This window comes from Manduca sexta, chromosome 23 (genome assembly GCF_014839805.1).
Source record: "Manduca sexta isolate Smith_Timp_Sample1 chromosome 23, JHU_Msex_v1.0, whole genome shotgun sequence".
Classification (NCBI taxonomy): Eukaryota; Metazoa; Arthropoda; class Insecta; order Lepidoptera; family Sphingidae; genus Manduca; species Manduca sexta.
In genome coordinates this window covers 2,178,354-2,201,563 of record NC_051137.1, presented here as the reverse complement: position 1 = coordinate 2,201,563, position 23,210 = coordinate 2,178,354, and the positions used below count along the sequence as shown (strand labels likewise).

Genomic DNA, 23,210 nt, shown 5'->3' with positions numbered 1-23,210 from the left:
AAGACTAAGTAAAATTTTACCTACATCCTCATTTTTGATTTATGCAATAAAGAACATTTCAGGTGTCCAATCATTTCGAAAATTAATTGGTACCAAGTATTGGTCCCTTCGTTGATGCGTTTGCCAGTTTCATCCTGATGTGACGTCACCTCTTGGTTATGACGTAGCAGCATCCAATTAGACTTCGATATTAATTGCTCTACTCTAATGGCATTTGGATAGCAATTGTTATTGTTCATCGGAGAGCTAATTTCGGAAACAAAGGGAATTGGACAAAATGAGGAAACAGATAACGCAGGTAATTATGAGTGTTTCTGAAATTTGTACAGCATTCGATAGCACTATTGCTGGACATAAATACTTGATCGACTGGTTGATTTTCATCAGGTTTCCAATTTTCTATAATACAGTAATCTGTATCACAGTATACAAATGTGGCAGCTGCACTTAACACTTGACTCGTGAGATTATCGGATATACGTTATTTTATTGCTTTGAATGACGAGACGAGTTTGCCGTTTGCTTAATAGTAAGCGATATGATCACCTATCAACAGTAGAAGCACCACCCAAGACTTTGAATAACAAAGTATTTTTTGGTGTTCCACTGCGCTCTGAAACATGAGATGCTAAGTCTTATTATGTGCAGTAGTTACACTGCCTACAATTTCCTTCAAACCGGAATACAACAGTGACTACATTTGGTAGAAATAGACATGAGAGACCAACCACCAGTAACAAATCCTCTTTTCCTTACTTCTTTAGGTTCATTGGATATCCCGTGTGTCGCTAAATGATCATTGAATTCAACATCAATCAAGAGACAAACCATTGGTTGTTCGTGTATAGTCTGTGTTTGGTACAACTATTATACCACAATTTCGAAATTACTTAAAGCAGAACGAATGAAAGAAATTAATGTATTCGATTAATGGTATAGGATTAATTTATTGCCAAAGTAATTAATAACGATGTAAATTATTTTTCACCCGTGCGCGAACTCTTTACGGTTATCTTAATTAATCTACTTACATTAAATTAACTGATAACATGTGATTTAATCCTTCGTTAACAATAATACATTTCAAAAATGAATTTTAATTTGTATTTGGTTGTTTTTGTTTTATTTTTCGTCAATGAAGGTTTTTCAGGTATGGTATTCTTTATTTTTTTATATGGGTGCAGCAAAGTGACCCAACGCGCAAAGTGACTGTCAATAGCAAAGTGACAAACTGGTAGGAATCATTGTATATCCACACGGACAGGACAGGATCAATGTACACAAAGTGTTAAAACTCGCCATAGTAGCCACGTAAGTGTCGTGTTCCGGGTTCAGCCTGTGTATATCCGAGTCCAATAGATCGGCATAACTTTGTCGACTGTCGAGAGGTCACCTTTCGTCAGTCGACATTCTATTGGATTCCAATCCACTTACTATCGTGCAATGGGTTCACTTAGCCGTGCATGCATAAAAAAGGACCGTAAAATCTAAATAAATTATGAATCATACCGATCAAACATATGAATATAAAAAGAATCATAAAACTAACACAATCCATAAATCAGCAATACCACTCCAATAAACAACAATGTAAAGTCAACTAGTCGACCAACAAATCTTAAAACTTGAAATGCCGATAAAAGCCCAAGTTGAGACAACCATTCCGTGTTTGCTTCAATAAAATTACATTGTAATCAGTTATTAAACTGAACGTCAAACATTGTTACAAAAGTAGCTATTACCGAGGCCGTTAAAATATATTACTGTTTGCGAAGACCAGGCTCGTACTCAGTGGCGGGTTTAACTAGCGCGAGGCCCCTGGGGAAGCGAAAATACTGACGCGAGGTACCTTATAGACCAAAAAAAGGTTTTAGGCTTTAAGTTTCGTAGGTATGATGCTAAAAAAGATCACTCAGATACCGTGCGAGGTCCCTATAAGCGTAGTGGCCCTGGCAGTAGTAGCCTATTCGCCTCCTCCCTGACCCCCTTTCCTAAGGACACCATTGCTCATAATGATGCTTATTCATAATATGTTCCATGGTGATAAAAGTTTTAATCTATGATATATTTGACATACTATTATAACCTTTAAAACACTTTTCCCAATAATATGTTGCACAAATAATTTAGCTTAGTTTATAAGGTCGCAAAATAGAAGAACAATTTAAATAGATATGAATTCATCATTTTCATTGCCTTCAGTCTCTATCATGTTATATATATATATATATATATATTTTCATTGTTATGAATTCTATTAAAGTAAAGTACAGGCTTGCATCGCGTATAAAATATATATGGTACCCTCGTACTAGAAAATCCATTTGCTTGGTATCAGGTGTTTCTGTAAAAGAAATTTAGAGATTTATATTTAATCAGCACTGACTTTAATCAAGCTGGAATTTTCAATCATTTTTATGTCTTCTTTTTTTATGTTCTACCAATCAAATATTTGAAGATTTTTCTTCATTTCAATCAAATACTAGAAATGCTATCACGTTTTAGCTACATAGCATTTGTCTAAATTCAAGTTTATTATCTATCATTAGAAACTATTCCATTTATTATATTCAGAATTTTTTCACACAGCAGATGCTCTTTATCTATAACGGGGTAGGCAAATATGACAATCTAAAATGGTAATCGAATCTCAGACCTAATCAGTCTCAAAATTTGCCGGCTGTTCTTACAAACTCTATTATCAAAAGCTTTTAGTAGCAACACAATAAATTTCATAACAAAAAGTATAAAGTGAAGTATTAAATACAAATGTATCATCGAAATATTTTAACTGTATTATATCCACAGTTCCACCAGAAGCCTGTTTTGCCAACTTCAACTGGGACGATTGCGGCAAGCCTCCTGTCCCAGTCATGTACTATTGGAAACCAGGATCCAGATGTGAAGTCGGGCTGTGGAAAGGATGCCTCCCAAACCTCAACATGTTCGTTGACGAGTACGAATGTGTTACCACTTGCATCTTCACCGCCAGGGCGATGCCAGAAGACTATCACAATTTGCTGGATGTGGTAGAAGATAAGGGAGTTGGTACCGTCCCAGCTATAGAGACAACTGTAGCGGGAGAGGTCCAAAATGCTACCAGTGCTGGTGATGGTGAGACGCCTGCTGGTGGAAGTGGGACTGGAGCTACTGGAAATGTTGCAGGTGGTGAAGTTACAGGTCCACCGACGACAGTTGCTGCATAAAAGTTGAATAAAGGAATTCGGCCTATTGTATTTTATCTATTTACTAAGGTTTTACACTAACCTTGATGAAATGATTTAATTATAATTGCGAGTACTACCCTCACATAGCAGTGGCAGTGTGTTGGAAACCTTGAGACTTGTCTCTTTGGAACAAATAACCAATTGCGAAAGGAAACATTTATTTTAGATGTACATAATTTTTAAAGAGCTACGTCGATTGTCTCGGCATGAATTGGCGTACATAATCTCAACCTATTGAATTAAACTGTTAGTATTTTTGACAGTTAAACTCGGTATAAACTTCGCTAGGAATTTACGATCGTGTACTTATTTCAAAGCTACAGCCTCTAGACATGTATTCTCTATGATAAAGTATACTCACGACGAACACTGCAAGCTCGTCAACGAAATAAATTCGCAATAAATACGTGCATTGTGTAGATTAATTTGCTGTTGCATTGCCATCGTGTGCAGATGTCCAAGATTTATCAATGGGGTGCAACGGGGGAGAAAAATACCGGTCGTTATGAAGGGACACGTTGTCTTCTAATTTAATGATAAATAGTATATTAGGGCTGTGTTAATAGTAGTCTCTAAATAGAAGCAACGGACAGTTGTAAAGTGCAAGTTAGTACTGAATTGCACCTATGGACCTAAGACATTATATATTTAGTGTCCTTACCCAGTGAATACCATGTCTTTCAAGCTAAAACACAAAAATGCTAACACATTGATGCTTGGTGGGTGCAAATTATCCGTTACAATTCTGCCTGCTTCCTAGAGATTCAGGCGAGAAACAAACATTTTCTCTAGAATAAATAAATACTTTAAATTCCACAAAAATTTCAAGTATATATAAAATATATTAAACATGTTCTGAAGTTGTCGGTGGGCAGCGTCGCTACCGCTCGTACGTACAACGATAAATCATACTACAAGATATCAGTTCACGGAAATGAGCGAAGCGGGCGATTGAGCAAGAGCGATTTTGTTGTGTGAGCTTTGTGTATTTGATTTTTTTTAAAGTAATGACATTAGATTATGGATTTGATAATAATTGTCATGATTTTAGCAAAAAAATTCATAGCGATAAGTAAACTATTTGTATAGATTTTTATTGCCTTTAGGATTCGTTTGACAAACGTTCATTTCGAAAAATTGCCGTAAATAATTAAATCGTGGGGTTTGACACCATTCGCAATTCTAATATAAAGTTTTTTTTTAAATGGAAAATGTTTACTCCTATTTAATGTTTAGAAATGAAAACAGGAACATCGGTTATATCAGCCAAATCGTATGTTGTTAGTCAATTTTAGATTTGAAATGGACTATACAGTCCGAAATAAAAAAAAAATGATTTTTATCTATAGATGAAACCCTAAAATAAATCAAATTAATATAGAGCAAATAATGTATGTGTGTAATGATAACTTATGATTGGTCCACCGCGGTGGTTCTGTAGACATTAATAAAAGTTTATATATTATAAAGCCGTAGCCCAGTTAGAAGTGGAACTGACTGCCAAGACGAAGGTCTCCAGGTTCAAAACCAAAGGGCATGCATCTCTGACTTCTCTAAAAATTATAAATGGATTCTTTGTAGATTATCGCTTGCTTCAACGGTGAATAAAAACAACATGAGCAAACCTGCATACGCGAGAAGTTCTCTATGAGAATTTCTAAGGTTTGTGGAGTCTGCCAGGCCGCATCAGGCCAGCGGAGTAGCCTAAGGCTTAAAACTCTCTCAGTATTAAGGGACTGCTACGCCGAGCAGTGGGCAGTATCTAATACTGGGCTAATATACTATTCCATTCGAGATTCGACCAAATAGCTTAGAATACGACTCTCTCCGCTTATCCAACACATACCCTACCTAAGTATAAAGTATAGCTCCTTGTGCTCGATACGAGGACATTTTTCATACAACAGCGTGTGTTTACATTACGATACATTGTTTTATAAAGCGAAACGCGGAATGGAGACGATATTAATGGATGTTGGACGGCTTGAACGATGGTACTGGTTTCTGCGGCGGGTCTGGTTAAATTGGCCGACATTGTTACAGTATTTCTAAGATTGCCTTAGACTATAGTAGATAAGTAACTTTAATAGACAATATCCATCGCATGTACACCCCAAACGAATCGTTATAGTGTTGCTAATCTTAATGAAAAGGATAATCATTAGGATATGATCAACATTTCGAAGTCCCACCTCGTTAATGTTCCATTTTTCTATGATCTTGATAACAACTTATGTACAATGACGTGGACCTATTGTCTTTTACAGATGAAGCTAGACTGTCTGTTTAAATCTCACAAACTATTAACAGAACTACTATCACAATAAATTTATTTGAAATTCTGACAGAACTTGTAGAATTGCAGAACGAAATGCAGTTTTTTGGAACCACATTTTAAATGGTACCACCTAGACTAGAGCATGATTAGCCCTAGGGTTTCGAAGGTATGTGAAGTCTACCAACCCACAATAGACCAACATGACGGACTAAGGTTTAAAGCTTCCAAATTTTTGTCCCAATAAGAGGGAATGCCAATAATCCAGAACTACTCAATACTGTATAAGTTTATCGAAAATGTCAACAAGGAAGCCAGCATCTTTTCGTATTAAACAAGTAAGAGGCAAAATAGTTCTTTCTATCTTGCATTAAACCTAAATATAGATGTTTTCTATATTAGCCTGCTAGGTATGAGACGATTGCTCTCAATCTTATTGGCTCTGATTCCTGAATTGCAACTATACTTGTACCAGCCTGTCATATGAAACTTGTTGACCTTGGTATATACTTATTATGTTAGGCGATAAGTTTTCCATGTCAAATTAATAAATAGTAGAGGAGATCCGTGCTCAGCAGTGGGTTGTATAAAAGCTGGCAGTAATATTACGTACGACTGGATTTGCTAAACAGGGATACACATCTTTTAAAACGTCTTTCTTCTGATAAATATTTAGCCCTCCATAGAATTGAAACAAACTGTCAAAGTATGTAAATATAATCTAAACCAAATCTGAATCAGTTCTCGTGGGCTCACAATCCACATACATTCTCTACACAATATGTTTCAATCCATATCGTATTATACATATGTAGGAATACATATGTGGTTCCACACAAGCCGGCATGTCCGTAACATACAATTTACTATTATAGATATGTACAGTGTTGCCAGATCGGTCGATTTATCGGGAATTGTGTATTTATTTGTTTGTGTCAGGGATCGCTGTAAAGCTGTCAATAGGATTTGTGTATCTCTAACTATCAATATTTTGGTTAGTGTAGACTGAAACAGCGGCGATAGCCTAGTTGGGTGTGGAACGGACTGCCCAGACGAATGTCCGCAGGCTCAAAACCAAGGGCACACACCTCTGACTTTTCTAAAATCATGTGGGTATTCTTTGTGAATTATCGTTCGCTTTAACAGTGAAGGAAAACATCGTGAGGAAATCTGCAAACCTGAGAAGTACTTTATAGGAATTTCGAGGGTGTGTGAAGTCTACCAATCCGCACTAGGCCAGCGTAGTTGACTAAGGCCTAATCCCTTTCAATAGTAGAGGAGGCCCGTGCCCAGCAGTGGGACAGTATATAATACAGGGCTGATGATGATGAGACTAATACATTAAAGTGAAAGAAGATTTTTAAGACAATAATATTAGGTGCAGTCAACACTTTTTATTGACATTGAAAGGGCCACTGAATCAAAATGCTACATTTGATAGTCGATATAAACTATACTTTTTTTGGTTTGCGGATACCTTGCAATGTATTCATTATAACTGGCTTCTATTGTGACCACACTTATTTACTTTATACGTTTATAAAATTTTAAAATAATGAAAATTATGACAGCTAATTGAATAATGTCTTTCAGGATCAGCAAATAGCATCAGATCCGGGCACATTTCGTCCTTATTAAAAAAAAATTACCCGTTGGTGTACTTGTACTGCGTGTGCATAAATTCCGCTCTTAGACCCAGGTTTCGAATCCAAGATCTGGAAAAATAATATTAGGTTTTTTTAATCAGTCAGGATTCTGGAATTTGTGCCCTTAAATGCGATAGGCTCGCGCCCTATCACATCAAAAGACGTTATATACATGCCAAAGAATAGGTTAGTGCCCTTAATGGCAATAGGCTCACTCCCTATCAAAAGACGTTATATACATACCAAAGAATAGGTTCAATAATTGTTATTCCTTTGAGGATAAAGAGGCGTATATGAAAAATATATAAAACCCATCTATAGGCAATATACAACAATTGGTACTCAGCTTACAAACTTTTAGTAACACCGTACGACCTTCCAATCAAGTGAATGTGCGGTGCTGTTTATCTAAACACTATTTCACCGCTCATTACGCTGGCAACACTACCGCGTTAGAGGTTATGCAAGTTTTGGCGGGAATCGTGATGGCGCGGTCTGTTTATTTAATTTGTTTCTTAAACTAGTTTAGTTTTGTACGTGGTGTTATTGTTATGTGACTGTATGTAATAATATGTTTTAAAGATAATATAAGACCTTTAGAATAGATGTGAATTAGATTTTTACTGCATATTGACTTGAGGATTTGTGTTGGTCGTATAGGCAGTGCTTTTTTATTCATATTTTTTTTTATTAAGAATTAAGAAGGAGGGTGAAATTTATTAGGCAGTGCTTTTTTATTCATATTTTTTTTTATTAAGAATTAAGAAGGAGGGTGAAATTTATTTGTCTTCTAGTTATAATATCAGCTATAGAATGCTATAGAAAAGCTGTCACATCGATTTTTCTGTGATTCAATACTACGTTACTAATCAAACACCTATCTACGGAGGCGAGAGGGCAACGTATCAAACAGCGGACGTCGCTCCTCACTTTATTGTAACAACTACAGTGTCGCTAATCTTACTACCTAAACTCAACTTGGTACAACTTAATCCCATTATTTTCGAAACACTGTTAGTAGTGGGGGTCAGACGTGTCATATAGCGTACTCCCCCCTCCCCAACTACCGACAAACTAATACTATAACAACAACTAGCGATACTGTTTTCCAAACAATTGACAATAAATTTACTCGCATTCGAATCATTAAAAAAAAAATAGAAGAAATCTATCTACATTGTAGACGAAGCTGTCTGTATATATATAGCATCTAAATAACATAATAATGAGATTATCCAACTTTACGACCTTATACGCAAGAGGTAACCACAATGAAATTTATGTACAAAACTCGAAACACAAATTCTCGGAAAAATAAAATACCCTAGCAACCCAACGAGAGATAAATCATATTTTGCCGGTTTAGAAGCGTCCAGAGAGTCGCGTTAAGGCTCCACATGTACTACTCTCAGATAGTGTGAAATATTGGGAACTGGGTGAATTTGGTGAAATTGATTTATGTTGTATAGGTGTTTGGATGCAACTGAAAGGATGAATTAGATTTAGATTTTACAAAATGTGTGTTTAAAATTTTCTTTATTAAAAGAGATAAATGCAAATGACTTTTTTATTATACTTTTTAGACGGAAAGCGTTCCGACTTATACAAATGCATACAAATGAATGTCCCCCGAAAATAATGCCTCGAGCATTTATTTTCGTAGATTTAACAATTGGATGTCATTTCATGAACAATCAACCATATGCAACGTTGATACTTCTGGTTCGATTGAAAGTTGCAGTATTTAACCTTCTAGTCATAGCATTGGCTTGGCTTAAAACAACACAACAATGGCTTGGCATGTGGTGTGCTGATGCATTATGGTTGGTGATGTTTGGTTTTGATTTGATCTTGTGAACGACTGCTTTTGCTTTTGTACTTTTCTTAGTATTCATGATGTCTAAATAATACAAATAACTTAATTGTATATAAGTAATATATTTGTAAAATACTTCATATATCTTTTTAACGGTAATTATATCTATCTTTTTACTTCCTCTCACATCATCAACATCATCATCAGCTACAGGATGTCTACTGCTGAACATAGGCCTCCCCCAAAGATTTCCAAATCGATCTAATACTTCATTTCACATCATTCTCATCATCAGCTACAGGATGTCCATTGCTGAACATGGGCCTCATCCAAAGATTTCCAAATCGACCTGTTGGAAGCGGCCCGCATATTACTTATCTTAATCTATATCGTAGCTTTTTAAATTGCAATATTTTCAGACCAGTTTTTCGTGCTTTAACCCTCTTCCCACTTCTCATACTATTCGTTGCATTCCTCGCGAAAACTGGTCAGCGCTCATTACCCAGCGGTTACGTCTCGTAATTTATTCATAGCTGAAACTTTAAAAACTTAGCTCGTTACCGCCGAGTGCTAGCACTGACTGTGATAACCACTCGCTGGGATTTTCATTTGGCATAGACCTTATGTTTTGTAGGAATTGTTTCGCTGAGATCTATTCGAGTCTTGTTGGGATAAGTGAAAGTAAACGTCTGCACTCTCTGACAACTGTTTATTGACTGACAATTTAGCTGCCACTCGACATCATTTATACTCTTCTGGGGAATGAAATATCAATCCTGTTGAGGTTATTTTTGGATCTACCTCCAACAGGTCTAAATAATGAAAGGGCGTTTATTCGTACGGTTTTTGTAGATTTTGCTAATGTTTGATTTCAATTCCGTTTCTACTCTAGATTCGTACTACCATTACAGGACCTGACCCGGCAATTGAACCTTTAGTGATACTCGCATTGTGTAGATTCGTACTTCCAATACTAGGTTCGACCCGGTAATTGAACCCTTAGCAGTACTCACCACAGTTTAAATAAAATAGCCGAAATAATATTCCCAGATTAAAAATATCTGGTTATTACGAGCGAATCCACAGGATTGGCTGCGGTCGCTCCCGTCCGCATTTTGGGAAGGCAAGCGTGTCGGAAGGCACACGAGGCCGGTCCTGTGGTTTGGCGTGTTTATTTTTTAATTTACCAGCTAAAATCATATTTGAATAGTGAATTTTAATTGCATGTCTGGCCACGATGGGGTTTTAAGGAAATATTAGGTAATTTTTGAGTGTGCTGCTGGATTTTCATGTAAAGAGCAGTTTTTATTGATAGTTTAAAGCGTAGGCGGATGAGAATTAATTTGTTTACGTCTGGGTATTTTTTTAATGATTACATAAATTACAATATGGATGTAGCTTATTTCAAATAATTTTAAATACATCGTGATGCTGGTTAATGCTGCTAACTTTATGTATTCTAATACCATGTTGGGAAGATAAAACAATATATTAACATATTGTCTATTTCTGTTTTAAGTATTATACATAATTTTTTACAACTGAATGTGGAAATAAACAAATTGTGCGTCGTACGTGCAGGGACTCCTCATAAAGAGCATTGCAATTTTTTTTTTGATGCGTTTATAGGCAAACGAGCCTCAGTCCGCCTGATGCACAGTAAGCAGTATCCGTCACACATGGAATTTGCAATACCAGAGGCACAACCAAGTCATTGTCTACCAGGACTTTAAACTTCGCTTGTATAACACGATGCTGCTCACTTTTGTCTTTGTAGAAAAATATGTCTACAGCGTAATGCTACCATTTTAAAAGATAAATTCGTTGACTCTTTCATAACGTCTAATATTACATACTCCATCCATTTACTCAAGCTATTATCCAAGCTTCAAGATAATGTAATCACTACATTGTATCCAAAATGCACTTTAACAAATACTAAGACCGTTAACGTTAAAATGTTTAACTAACCGAAGCAGCAAGTTATGGCGTGTTCAAAATTGCATTGCAATTGAGATGGCGGGCAAGTTTCTACTGAACTTCGGTTAAGTTGTACGTACTTATATTAAATCCACGTTCCGCTTCTTTGCCTGTCAGTGGGTATATTCAATTTGTATAAATTCTTGTATATAGCCATTTACTTTGTTGTCGTTTGTATGAAAGGGATTTAACAGCACTGAGCACATTTGTGATGTGGGATGTCGTTGTTAGTGTGGTCACTGGGTTTAATTCGTCATACGTAATGTTTTATGGACGTACAGTATAGTGTCATGCATGGTAATCTTAGATGGTGTTTATAGATACAAATAATAGAAGGTTTCACTAATCATTCGGTATCTTCGATCATTTAGTAGTTTAATTAATAAATTTTCATTTTCAGTTTGGCGAAACTATATTTATTGGTTTTAACACAATCCATATTTTTTTCATAAATATATAAACACTTATGCCTTTTATCCCTGAAGGGATAAGCAGAGGCGCTACTGGTTTACTTGCTTTCCGCCATGTGTATTCCGTCCCATGATGTTATTATAATGTGTGCGCTTACCACTATATTGAGTACAAATTCAAACTCCGTGCTGATATTGAATAGAAAAATCTAATATCACTTTGCCCGATCCGGGAATCGAACCCGAGACCGAAGTCGTACCGTAGCACAACTACGCCACCAAGGCACTCAAAAATATAATACCTCACAGTATTTAAAATCTTAAGAACCGTCCCACATACCTGCCTTATACTAAATACATTCTTTACAAAACGTTCTCATATTAAATGAAGATACAGAGGTAAAAAACTAAATATCAGTTAGTAAATCACGATGCAATAGAGTGCTGCGGCGTGGACTACACTAATCTTGTCGTGGACTCCGCAGCGAGAATATTCTCATTTAGGCTGGGTTGCCAATTAATAAATATGAATTGGGTGATTTTAAAAATGCGGTGAACAATCGAAGAACTGTTAGGACTTATTGATTGCTTGAAAAATTGTAGTGGTGACTCAATAAGGAAGGATAGTTGTATAATGTCTAGGGAGGTTTATTGAACTTAGAACTATTCCACTTAATTATCCAGTAGTTACTTAATTTTAAAAATTATATCTAGAAATTTCTACGGAAAATGTCGTCGTTTAACATTAAATGAATTTACAGAGGTATAAAACAAAAAGTCAGATATTAAATCACGAGGCAATAGAGTGCTACGGCGTGGACTACACTAATCTTGTCGCGGACTCCGCAGCGAGAATGTTCTCACTGAGACTGGGTTGCCAATTAATAAATATAAATTGGGAGATTTTCAATATACAGTAAACATTTGTCATTTGATTGAATAGACTTAATAACTTCGAAAGGGACTTTCAGTGTTGACCTTTAAGGAGAGAAAACAAAGTTTTTTTTTTATTTATTTATTTACCAACGCTTGTATACATCAATACTTTAGAAAAAAAAAACATGCCAATTACAAATCATCATAATGTAACAAAGCAATTATAGGTAAATACAGCATGCATCAAATAATATTTTACTAGCTAATAATTATGTTAAGAATAAAAAAAGCATGCAAAGCAAGCTGCAGCAAACAAGGTGACAACAATTCTGATTAAGACTATGTAAGCCTGCGATTATGAGACAATATTACTAACAATTATTCGAAAAAATATCCTTAATTATTCGGTGGAGTAAAATAAAGTTGAATAATAGGTTTGTCAAACCTCTGGTTATCACAAAATATCCACTTAAGAGTTCACTATTATCTTATATCCAGTTGTAAACGTCCCTATCCTTGAGGTTGAAATGCCTCCCGCTTTGCTATGGAGGGAAGTGGACAATTAATATTTCCAAATCCTCCCTATCTTTCTATTTGATTAATTTCGTTGCGGGTTAATGTAAATAATAAACAAATTAGTTTTACCTGAAACTCGCCGAGCTTTAGTGCTTGGTGTCATAAAATGCATGCCACTGCCAATCTTGGCTTACAAGAGTTGTGTGAGTAGTGGTGGGCGTGAGGGCAGGAAAATCTCTACTGTGTTATATGAATTCATAATTTAAGAATCCATTTATGAACAAGTCATTTTGAAATGTCTGTATAATATTTATCTTTCAAAACTTGAAATCTATGTGTTCAAAAACGAGATTAGCCGCCAAGTCCATACCCCAAACAAATATTTTGTTTAAAATTTCATGTCTATACCAGTAAAATACAGAACTTTTTTTTAATAGAAATAAATTTATAGTTTTACTAGATCCAATAACAAACGCGAATACCCCCAATTTATCGGTATTTTAAGTCGCTAGCAACACAGGACACGACATGCCGAAACACTCGTGCTATAACGGCCAGTATAATTCATTTTTATTGCGAACCAAGTGTGATACACTGGTAACTCAGTTCCACTCCGGAGAGAGTTGAGGGTTGCTGTGGTTTGTAGTGGGATCTTACTGAGAAAGAACGTATCTTGTATTCTTGAAGGGGTAGACAGGGGCTAACTAGAGTATCTTTGTTGAAGTTAATTTATTTATTTATTTATTGCGCTTTATATACAGAGTATAAAAACGGACTTAACTCCGGGTATATGTCCCATGATGTGTTAGGCAGTGACTAAAATTCGGCCACACATCATCCTGAGTAAGAAATGCGAAATATTCGAATCGAGTTCTCAAATTTCTATTATTTTTTGTTAGAAATTGTATCCCTATAATAATACCAGCCCCGTATTATATTCCCACTGACGAGCATTGGCAACCTCCACTACTGAGAGGTTTAAAGCCCTAGGCTACGTCGGCTTAGAGCGGAGAGACTTCACATATTCTCGAACTTGTACTGGAGTATTCTCAGGTATATAAGTTTTATCATGCCACTTACCTTCACTATTAAAGCGAACATTAATTAATAATTATATTTCAATATGCTGACTTCAATTAATAAAGCACATTAAAAATAAAGACCATTTTATCTTTTTATATTAATAAATTTAACTAAACATGTTGCCTATTACATTATTTGCCGTCTGCCATGAACTTCCAGTGATATCATCAATGTGTTTCCGAAAATTCAAAAGCTCGTATAATCGAACTCGATTACAGATTTCTACTGTTCTTTGAGCATTGGCCCCAGTCGAACCTATATGAAGATTAAACTAGCTTCGAAACGGCTGTACCACTTAAAACTATAAACATTGCATTTGACACAAAGTAACTTTTACATTTGAACAATCTTCATACAAAGACCTGTTTTATCTATGAATTTGGATTCTACGTGAAATTTGTTTGAAAATAACGTTATTTAACGCATCATCTTCGACATGAGATTTCTCCCATCACAGATGAATGATGATTCAAAAATGTTGTCAGTATTTATGTTTATAGACACTTTTCTATAAACATAAATACTATTTTTGAATTTATTACTGAGTGATATTGAAATAGTAATCGAAAACATAAGACCGTAAGTTTTATGATACTTATTTATACTGCTTGTATTCTTCTTTTTCAGCCATTAGAAGTCCAGTGCTGAAATAGGCCTCACCTAAAGATATCCAGATGAATCTATTAGAAGCGGCCTACATTTAAGCCTAAGGAAAGTAAGTTGCTAATAATTGGAGATTTTATTAAATCATTCCTTCTTCAGCCATAGAAAGGTCACTGCTGAATATAGGCGTCCCCTAAAAATTTCTTAATTGATCTATTAAAAGCAGTAACAATTTCATGCGACCTTTACGCGGTGGTCTTTCCACCTTGGAGCTTGACGGTCATTGCTGCATTGCAGCTTGTATTGTGAATTAAACTTGGGAACACATCATTACAATCTTAAACAGTAAAAGACATATAACGTAGTTACCCAAAAGGATCTGCATACAAAAACCAACCTTTAATTCCAAATTCCCAATTCTTTATCCAAAAATCCCAGGGAATGTACACAGTTTACACAGAATTACCCGAAACCGACTGTCATTGGCAGATGAATTCAATTCCAGACCAGTAATAGCTGTGAACGGATCGTTTTGGCACACAAAGGCTTGTGTGGAAACAACGGGTATAGAGCGCGTGTTGTCGCCGTTGGGGACGATTTCCCTAAGACAACAGCGTGATTGTTGGCCGCTGGTGTGGTTCCAATGTTGGACGACACGATTTGTATCTAAAACATTAATTTTGATCTCATCAGTCTATGGGTAACAAAATTTCGTCATATTAAATTTTAAAGGCCGAAATATCCATGATTATTAATTATTTTTACGTTTTTCTTTCAACTGCGAGAACTAATCACTAACTAGACGTGAATTTAAATTGTTTACTTGCCAATACTTGTTTAGTTACCCAGATTAAAGGTGAAACAAAATGTATGAAAAGAGACCTTGAGGTATCGCCTTAATAAATAAGTAAACGAAGTTTAAAAAAAAAAACCCAAAAAATTATATTCACTGGAAATTCTTCGGATTTGTGCCTCGGGAGCAACGCAATAGATAGACACAATGGTGTCATTCTAATTGAGACGAATAATTGAAGCTGTCGACATATAATATGGCTACCGTATAGCTCACCTTAGTCTTCATCTTCATCATCATTAGCTATATGAAGTCTACTGAAACCTAGGCCTCTCCTAAAAATTTCCAGATGGACCTGTCAAAAGCGGCCCGTATCTAGCATGTTCTTGCGACCTTAATTATGTCCTCTTCAGCCGTGTCTTCATATTTTATCAAAAATAGTATTGCTTTAATAAATGCAAAAAGCAACATCCATAGTCTTTTATTTATTTTGAACTATAGTTTTATTGCCCGTTTAGACTATTTGTTTGAATTCGTAAAGCAAACACGTAGTATTTTTACTTCGAAAAGGTTTTAAAGTGATGCTCGTCTCAATTTATTTACTGACTTCATACTAAAATATTCTTTAAAAACTTTGAGTATTTTTTTTTATGAAATTACTTAAATCAACAATCTAAATGTACTTTTGCCCTTACTTTATAGTTTATTTAGATTCTATGCAATAACAAAAGCAGATTTTTATTAATAAAGAATGCGATGATAAGAATCGGTGATGGTAATGAAAAAGTATAGATAAGTCATACACTTGCTGGTGGTAGGATATATGTTATATCCGCCCGGATAGCGACCACCGTACACAAAGCGTTAAAACCCGCCATAGTGGCCCACGTAAGTGTGTCGCGTTCCGAGATCAGCCTGTGCATATAAGATTCCAACAGGACGTTTCTCGTCAGTCGATATCCTATTGGACCCCACACTACTTACCATCAGGTGAGGTGGAGATACTTTACTGTTCCCATATAAAAAAAACTACCTAAACAACGCAACGTAATGTTTTTTTTTTTTTTTTTGTTTTTTTTGTACGCACACATAAAATATATAAAAATGTAGTGTGAGATAGTTGAGGTATTAAACCATAACAAACGAGAAAGACATCTAATATTTTTAATTTACTCATAGTGTTACAAACATTCTAGTTGGAATAATTTTGAATCTTCAGATTGTTCTTATGGCTCATCTTCTACATACATAATTAATATCGTTGATAATCGGATCTCTACTTTAATATGTCATTTACTAATGCATTTTGTATTAGCCCTATATTTGTACTGTTCAACTATTACTGCACAAGCTTATTCTACCACCTGAGAGGGTGTAGATCTTCTTCCTCTTAAACATAGTTTAGAAATCCTTATCTAGAATAATTAAGTTAAGTTTGGGTTTTGAACCAGCATGTAGTCCATTCCATACCCAAAAAGACTATCCACTTATCTAAATTTTACGTTTCAGAGTTGGTTATTCTCTTTAAATAAGTTATTTTCTCATTTTGATTCCGACTGCCATACGATTAACGTATCGTATGACCCAATGGACACATGTCTTCGAAACAATGTCCGCACAACAAGCATGTTTGCTGAAGGCAGCGACGGGACAAGAACTCGCTGCGAGCTACCGACGAAGTTCAACAGCATCAGGAACTGTAGCCTAGCGATGCCACAGGCGCAGCTTCGAATCTTGGGTAGTTCTTTAATTGTTTGAAAGTTTGAGATGTGTGATGAAAGTTTCGTCAGTTCTTATTTATAAATTTCAAGTTAACTACATTGAAAATTATGTAATCCTGATAAATATTAATGTATTTAGCACTTAAGAAGCGATACGGATTTTTCTATTTTTTTTTTGTCGCACTGTTAGCTAGATATTAAATGTTTTAGACATTATTTCGCACTCAACGTGTTAAACGAAATAATTACATACCTATTTAAGACAAGGAGATGGATAATGATCAAATGACACTCACAGATATATGCTAAATTTTCATTCAAACCAGAAGTCATGAAGCAAAAATAAACATGTTTTTAATTATGGAATCCAGTGAACGCGTGTGGCCCGCGTGGTGGTGACGGGTGGGTAGCTGGTCGGAATTGCGGTCACATAGACAGCGCCGCGTCCTGCCGCCGACGTCCCATTGTACTTGTATGTCGAATGTTAAAATATAGGGAACGAATAATATAGTTCATTTAAATAATAATATTGAGCTGAGAGGAACAATTTCTTTAACAGAAGGAATAAAGAAAATATGCGTTGAATACATTACGCGACATAAACGATTTAAGGAGCACTGACCAGAATGCGCAAAGTAACGGATAGCTGGAAACTATAGATAAGGTACTAAATGTTTAGTAATATTTTTTAAATAAATTAGGATGTTTATTCTGAAAGGTGTGCAAAAGATTCATTTTATTTGTAATTAAATGACGGATGGTCGATCACCTGATGGTAAGCGACAATCGCTCATAAACTAAGGCAACACACCTAGATTTTAAAATTATAAGGCACTGCGTCGTGTTCTACTGCGTTCGTCACGCTAAGACATAAGTCAAATGCTAAATGCCAAATAATTGGGAAATAGCCTTTAGCGAATAGCAGTTTCTCACGCGTCTGAAAAAGCGGTTTCTATTTGTTAACTGGTCTTTTACCAATTCATTTTAGCTCTAGACGAAGGGATTTCTCCGAAAAATTCGGTATAACCGCAGTGCTACTGCTTAATTTTAAATCTATTTTTCACCACAGAATACAGGTTTTACCACCAGCCAACACGGCCGGCGTGTTCAGATAAATAATTCCCTACAGCGGCACGAGCTAAATAATGAATTATAACACACCAGTTTTATTAGAGGGGAGATCTAAGGGTCGATACAATGCATAAACGAAGGAGTCAGCCATGCGTTCTTGCTTATCTAACGCCATGGTTCGGTTCCGTTTGGATAACGCGCATTTGGGAATGTTTGCCCGATATTTGTCTTAGAATTTTGTTTAATATTTGTTTTTGGTCCAATTGTAGTTAATGTAAAATATCGAATTACTCAGCTTTTTTGTTTATTATTTATACATGTACCAGCTTATGTTCGCAGCTTCGCCCGCGTGCAAGAGTTTTCCGAGATAAAAGTCCCGCTATATATTTTTCCGGGATAGAAAGTAGCCTAAAACCTTCCCAGGGTCTTAAACTATCTCCATACCAAATTCCATAAAAATCCATTCAGTAGATTTTGAGAAATCGATAACATACAGATAGACAGAATAAAGGACTTTGTTTAATAATATGTTTGGATAACAACAGTTATAGTACTAAAGCGATATACATTAAACTTTTTTAGTTTGGCTGAATTTTTCAATTATTATTTGATGGCGCAGGTTATGAGCTAGTTTTGAAAAAGTTTGGACTTGGGATTCCCGCTCGAAGATAGATGTGTGATTGTTAAATATCGATATCACTCGAGACCATGTGTGATAAGACTCAGGTCACAAGTTATTCTTGTCACATCTGACCCGATACATCAACCTTGTAAATTACAATGCGGTATACATTAATATTATGTTCATGGATCGAGTGTACCTATTCATATTATAGAAAAGCGGTATGCCAGGTATACAGGGGCACTAAAAAAAGCAAAAATTATTACATATATAAATGTCGAATTTACTTATTTATATTATAGAAAAGCGGTAGGTCTATGTTTGAAATACTGTGACAATAATAAATGATCAAACATAAATGTTTCATAAAGCTATTTTTCTAAGCATTGGTTATACCGATATAGTATAAATATTATTTTTCTGTCAGTCATAAACTATAATAGAAAAGCATTTAATACTTCTATTAGTTTTACACAGTATACAAATAGAATACGAAAATACAATTTAGAACATAAAAACAATGACCTTATAGTTGCTATTACAACTAGTACGAACTAAAGTCTAAGTTTAAGTTAACAATATCAAGTTTAATATTCATGAAAAAGCTGAGTTTCAACAATAATTTATACTGGAGATATATCGTTTTAATCAAAGAAATTTAAACATCATTTCGTTTGAGTGTTCGCCATGTTGGCAATATATCATTGAGAAAACACACTGCAAGTTTTATAAACTTGATGTAGTTAGAATGTTTAATAACGGTAATGTAGCCATTATTTCTAGCGTTTAAGGTTTATTTTTGAGTATAATTGATGACTGAACTCTCGTCTGCTATACTGTTTATAATAAAAATACAAAAGCTTGAAAAAATATACATATATTAATGCGAAAGCATATTTTTAGTTTATCGTTGTTGTTTTCCCTCGAACTCGAGTAAGTTCAATTTTTACAAATATTTTTAAGAGTGTTTTTATGACTAGTTTATCATTTATGTAGGTATATTCCAAGAATTGAGTCCCTCGCCATCCCGCCCGTAATTACGGATGAAATAAAGATAAATTATCGGAAAAGATAATTATATTAGTAAGCTACTTTATAATATGCTGAAATAAAATTATTATCGAATTACGTCAACAATTTTGTTTTAACGTTTTAGGTCACATAATATAACAAATACAAAAATTCCAAGTGGTAAATTCATGACGATTTATAAAATGATTATTAGACAGTTCAAATAAAAGAGAGTAAAAGAATTTTCCCAAATGACCATTTATACAAATGGCAAACACCCGCGTAATCGCCACATCAGAATGGGCGGTACGGTCTGTCGCGTTGCGCGTGCGCAGCGAACGCTACGCCGCGCCGCTACGAGACGGTAGGGTGAGCACCGAATTAGCATTGTTCATTGTTACACGGTCGTTTACATTGAAGTTATGGTTTTTAAACGCTTTTTTGCCATGTATAGAGAAAGTAACTTTTTTAAGGGTGTAGAACAAAGTTAGTGACTTGATAGTAAGCAGAAAATATTGGTTGTAAACATATATTATTCATAGATCATATATAATATGTTTATATTACCATAGGAGATAAGAATGTGTCAATTGGTACGGAAAATGCACGTAACAAATATATTTCTTTCCCTAAGAAATAGAAAATATATCAAAAATATAAAACAATCATGAAACGGAACCTCAAATGCCGAGCCTAATATCCCCAAAAATGAATAAAACGCGTCACAATTAATAACACGTCATTTAAACTTTCAATTAATTTGTTACGATGGCAATCATTAATTCTTGTAAATTAAGAGGGAAGCTAATGAAAAATATTCGTGTACGTGTACTTAAACAATTCCTAACTGCTGTGTGGCAATTTTTCAATTAACTTCAAAGGATAGGGTAGATTTTCACAGATATGTCGTACGTTAATTAAACAGAAAGAAATTTTGTTTGAAATATCAAGTTTATAGCCCAGTTCGTTCAACTTTGGAAATGGTTTAGAAGATTTATGTCAGAATTTTAGAGTAGTTGAAAAGTTCGGGAAAAAAATATATTAGTTAATCGATTATAAATACAATAAAAATATAGGTGTATTATATCTTCGGTCAATATTTTAATGGATACAGGTAACAGCTTGATGTATAAATAACCCACAATATGACACTGTACTAATCCGCAACGCATCTGTGTGTTTTAGCCCTACACAGTTCTACCACAAAACGTAATATTTGAGTGAATACAAAGTTCAGACGCTTGTCTGTTGTTTATTATAATAAAATCCATACAACGAATAGTCCTTATTGGGTAATCGTGGAATTAGAGACCTCTTTTACCATCTTAGCAATATATACAAAAGTTTGTAAACATGTTAAAGATAACGCGAAGCTTGCGTCACAGGTTTAAATTACATATATTTTTTATTGCAGTTCAATGATGATGCGAGCATGCCACTCGCCTGATGGTAAGCGATAAGATCGCCAATAAAAGTGGCAACTCCAAACAGAACTTTGAATTACAAACTGCGCGGCAGTCACCTTAAAACATAAAATGTATAGGCCTAATTACGCTGTTTGCAATGTCCTAACTGGAAAACAATGTATGCACACTGCTGCTTGGCGGTGGAAATAGACATTGCAGAGGTATTTACCCAGACAGCCTCTCACTTACTAGCCGTAAACGTACACAAAAATTCTATAAAATAATTCTTAAATAAATAAAACCAAACTTAGAACATTTCATGAAACCCGACGATATTTATACACACAGCAAAGATGTTGAAAGTCAAATATTTCGAGGTAAACGCATACACGCGCACCGAGCTGTTTGTCCAGAGATTGGCTCGCATTCATATAGTTTTGGAGAGCCAGCCAGCCGTGTTTATATAAATGTTTGTCGCGCTTTATCTTAGAGTTAGCGTTTGAAGTTTATATTTGGACGTAAATTGGTGGATATATTTTATATCTGCCTGGATAGTGACCACCGTTCATAACGTGTTAAAGCCCGTCATAGTGGTTTACGTAAGTGTGACGCGTTCCGGGATCAGCCTGTGTATATCAGCCTCTCTAACTGTCTGTACCTGCGGCGGCGTCGTGTGACGGGTCGGCCACTTCCCTACAATATGGTTGAGGAGGCCGATGGCTGGCACATGCGTCATACTCGTGAACGGGTGCTGCTTGTGTGGACTGTTCTGCCCATTTCGTTTCCATTTCTAATTTAATTAATTTAATTTAATTTAATTGCTAGAGGTGCTGGGAGGAAATAATTATAAGGATAATAGAGAAATTTCATGATTCCTGAGAGGGTTGTGCAGTCATATAAAAATTTAAATTAATTTATTCCTTATTTCACGAGCCTATAAATGAAATGCTCTAAACTTTTTTTTTTCCTCTTCTCACTCTATCATGTACTGTAGTCTTTACCCTAAACTGATTGAAAAGAGCAATACCAGAGTTTCTTGCCCGTTCTTCTCTGGTGAAAACTGCTTTCCGAACTGGTGGTAGAGTTAATATTGACGGAATCTAAATAATGTATAACATTTCACAGATTCAAATAAATCATTTAATTTCATATATTCGGTTCCAACAGGCCGACATACTACCAGAAAAGGTGTAAAAACAGAAAAAAAAATCCAAATATTAATGCTTAAAACAAAATGTCTCTTAAGACAATTTACCTTTCCACCATCTGCATATATTTGAGTGTGTCAGAACATACAACTTTGATAAAAGTTTATTATCAAATGCCTCGGTCCAAAAAGACAACAGAACTTCATATTATACTCGTAGGTACATTGACCGTGTCAAAATAAATTAAAACATCAATTTGTTTATAAAAATTGCTATCATCATTCACAACAGTCTATTAGACAGTACCAATCATAAGAATTAATGTGCAAACTGAATCAGCAAATGAAATTTGCTCAAGAGCGTCTCAAGATTCGATTTTGTGATGTAAAATTTGCATAGATGGGGCAGTGCGCACTAAATGGCTTTATACAAGCGCACTTATTGCTCCGACTAGCAAGGTTTTCTCAGTAAATTATGCGGGAATACAATAGAAGATGCTCTATGTAGGTATAGTAATTATTTGAATAATTTGTTTTAGCATCTTCATGATAAATCTCCGGGTCAAGCCAAAATGATCTCTGGTATCGTAATTATTTGAATAATTTGTTTTAGGTAGTTCAGCATAAATATATGGATCAAGCCAAAATGATCTTTGTCTTTTAAAAAATAAGTATATAACAGAACGTAATCAGACGTAATATCTTGATCTGTTGGTGTTTACGAGACAATGTGAGGCACGAATTCTGATAACTATTCAGAAGCATAAAATATTGATTTTATTAATTCTGTATATCGATGGCTCCTAACTTAAGTATCGTATCTGTAAATAAAGGGAGAGAAAAAGTTAATAAACGAACTTTTTTTAATGAGTTTGGTATTAGTTACATAATGGCCAGCTAAAAAAGTGAAAATTGCTATTTAAGATACGATAGCATATTTAGTAGCCATCGATATTTGGACTACTCCCGTAGTTATCATCTTTAAAAATATATAAATTATATTATAA

At 35.1% G+C, this 23,210-nt stretch overlaps 1 protein-coding gene across 1 annotated transcript; it reads left to right on the top strand.

Moving 5' to 3' along the window:
- The first annotated feature begins 1,002 nt into the window (after window positions 1–1,002).
- On the top strand, window positions 1,003–3,236 carry LOC115443772. Its single transcript, XM_030169334.1, has 2 exons — window positions 1,003–1,150; window positions 2,809–3,236. The coding sequence occupies exons 1-2, from the start codon at window positions 1,090–1,092 to the stop codon at window positions 3,204–3,206; spliced, it is 459 nt and encodes a 152-aa protein (XP_030025194.1). The 5' UTR covers window positions 1,003–1,089; the 3' UTR covers window positions 3,207–3,236.
- Window positions 3,237–23,210: the final 19,974 nt, after the last annotated feature.

Bases quoted from the DNA above. Each gene is read 5' to 3' on its own strand.
- LOC115443772 (XM_030169334.1), top strand. From the start codon at position 1,090: ATGAATTTTAATTTGTATTTGGTTGTTTTTGTTTTATTTTTCGTCAAT. The intron at 1,151-2,808 runs GTATGGTATTCT...TTATATCCACAG, and splicing joins CGTCAATGAAGGTTTTTCAG to TTCCACCAGAAGCCTGTTTT.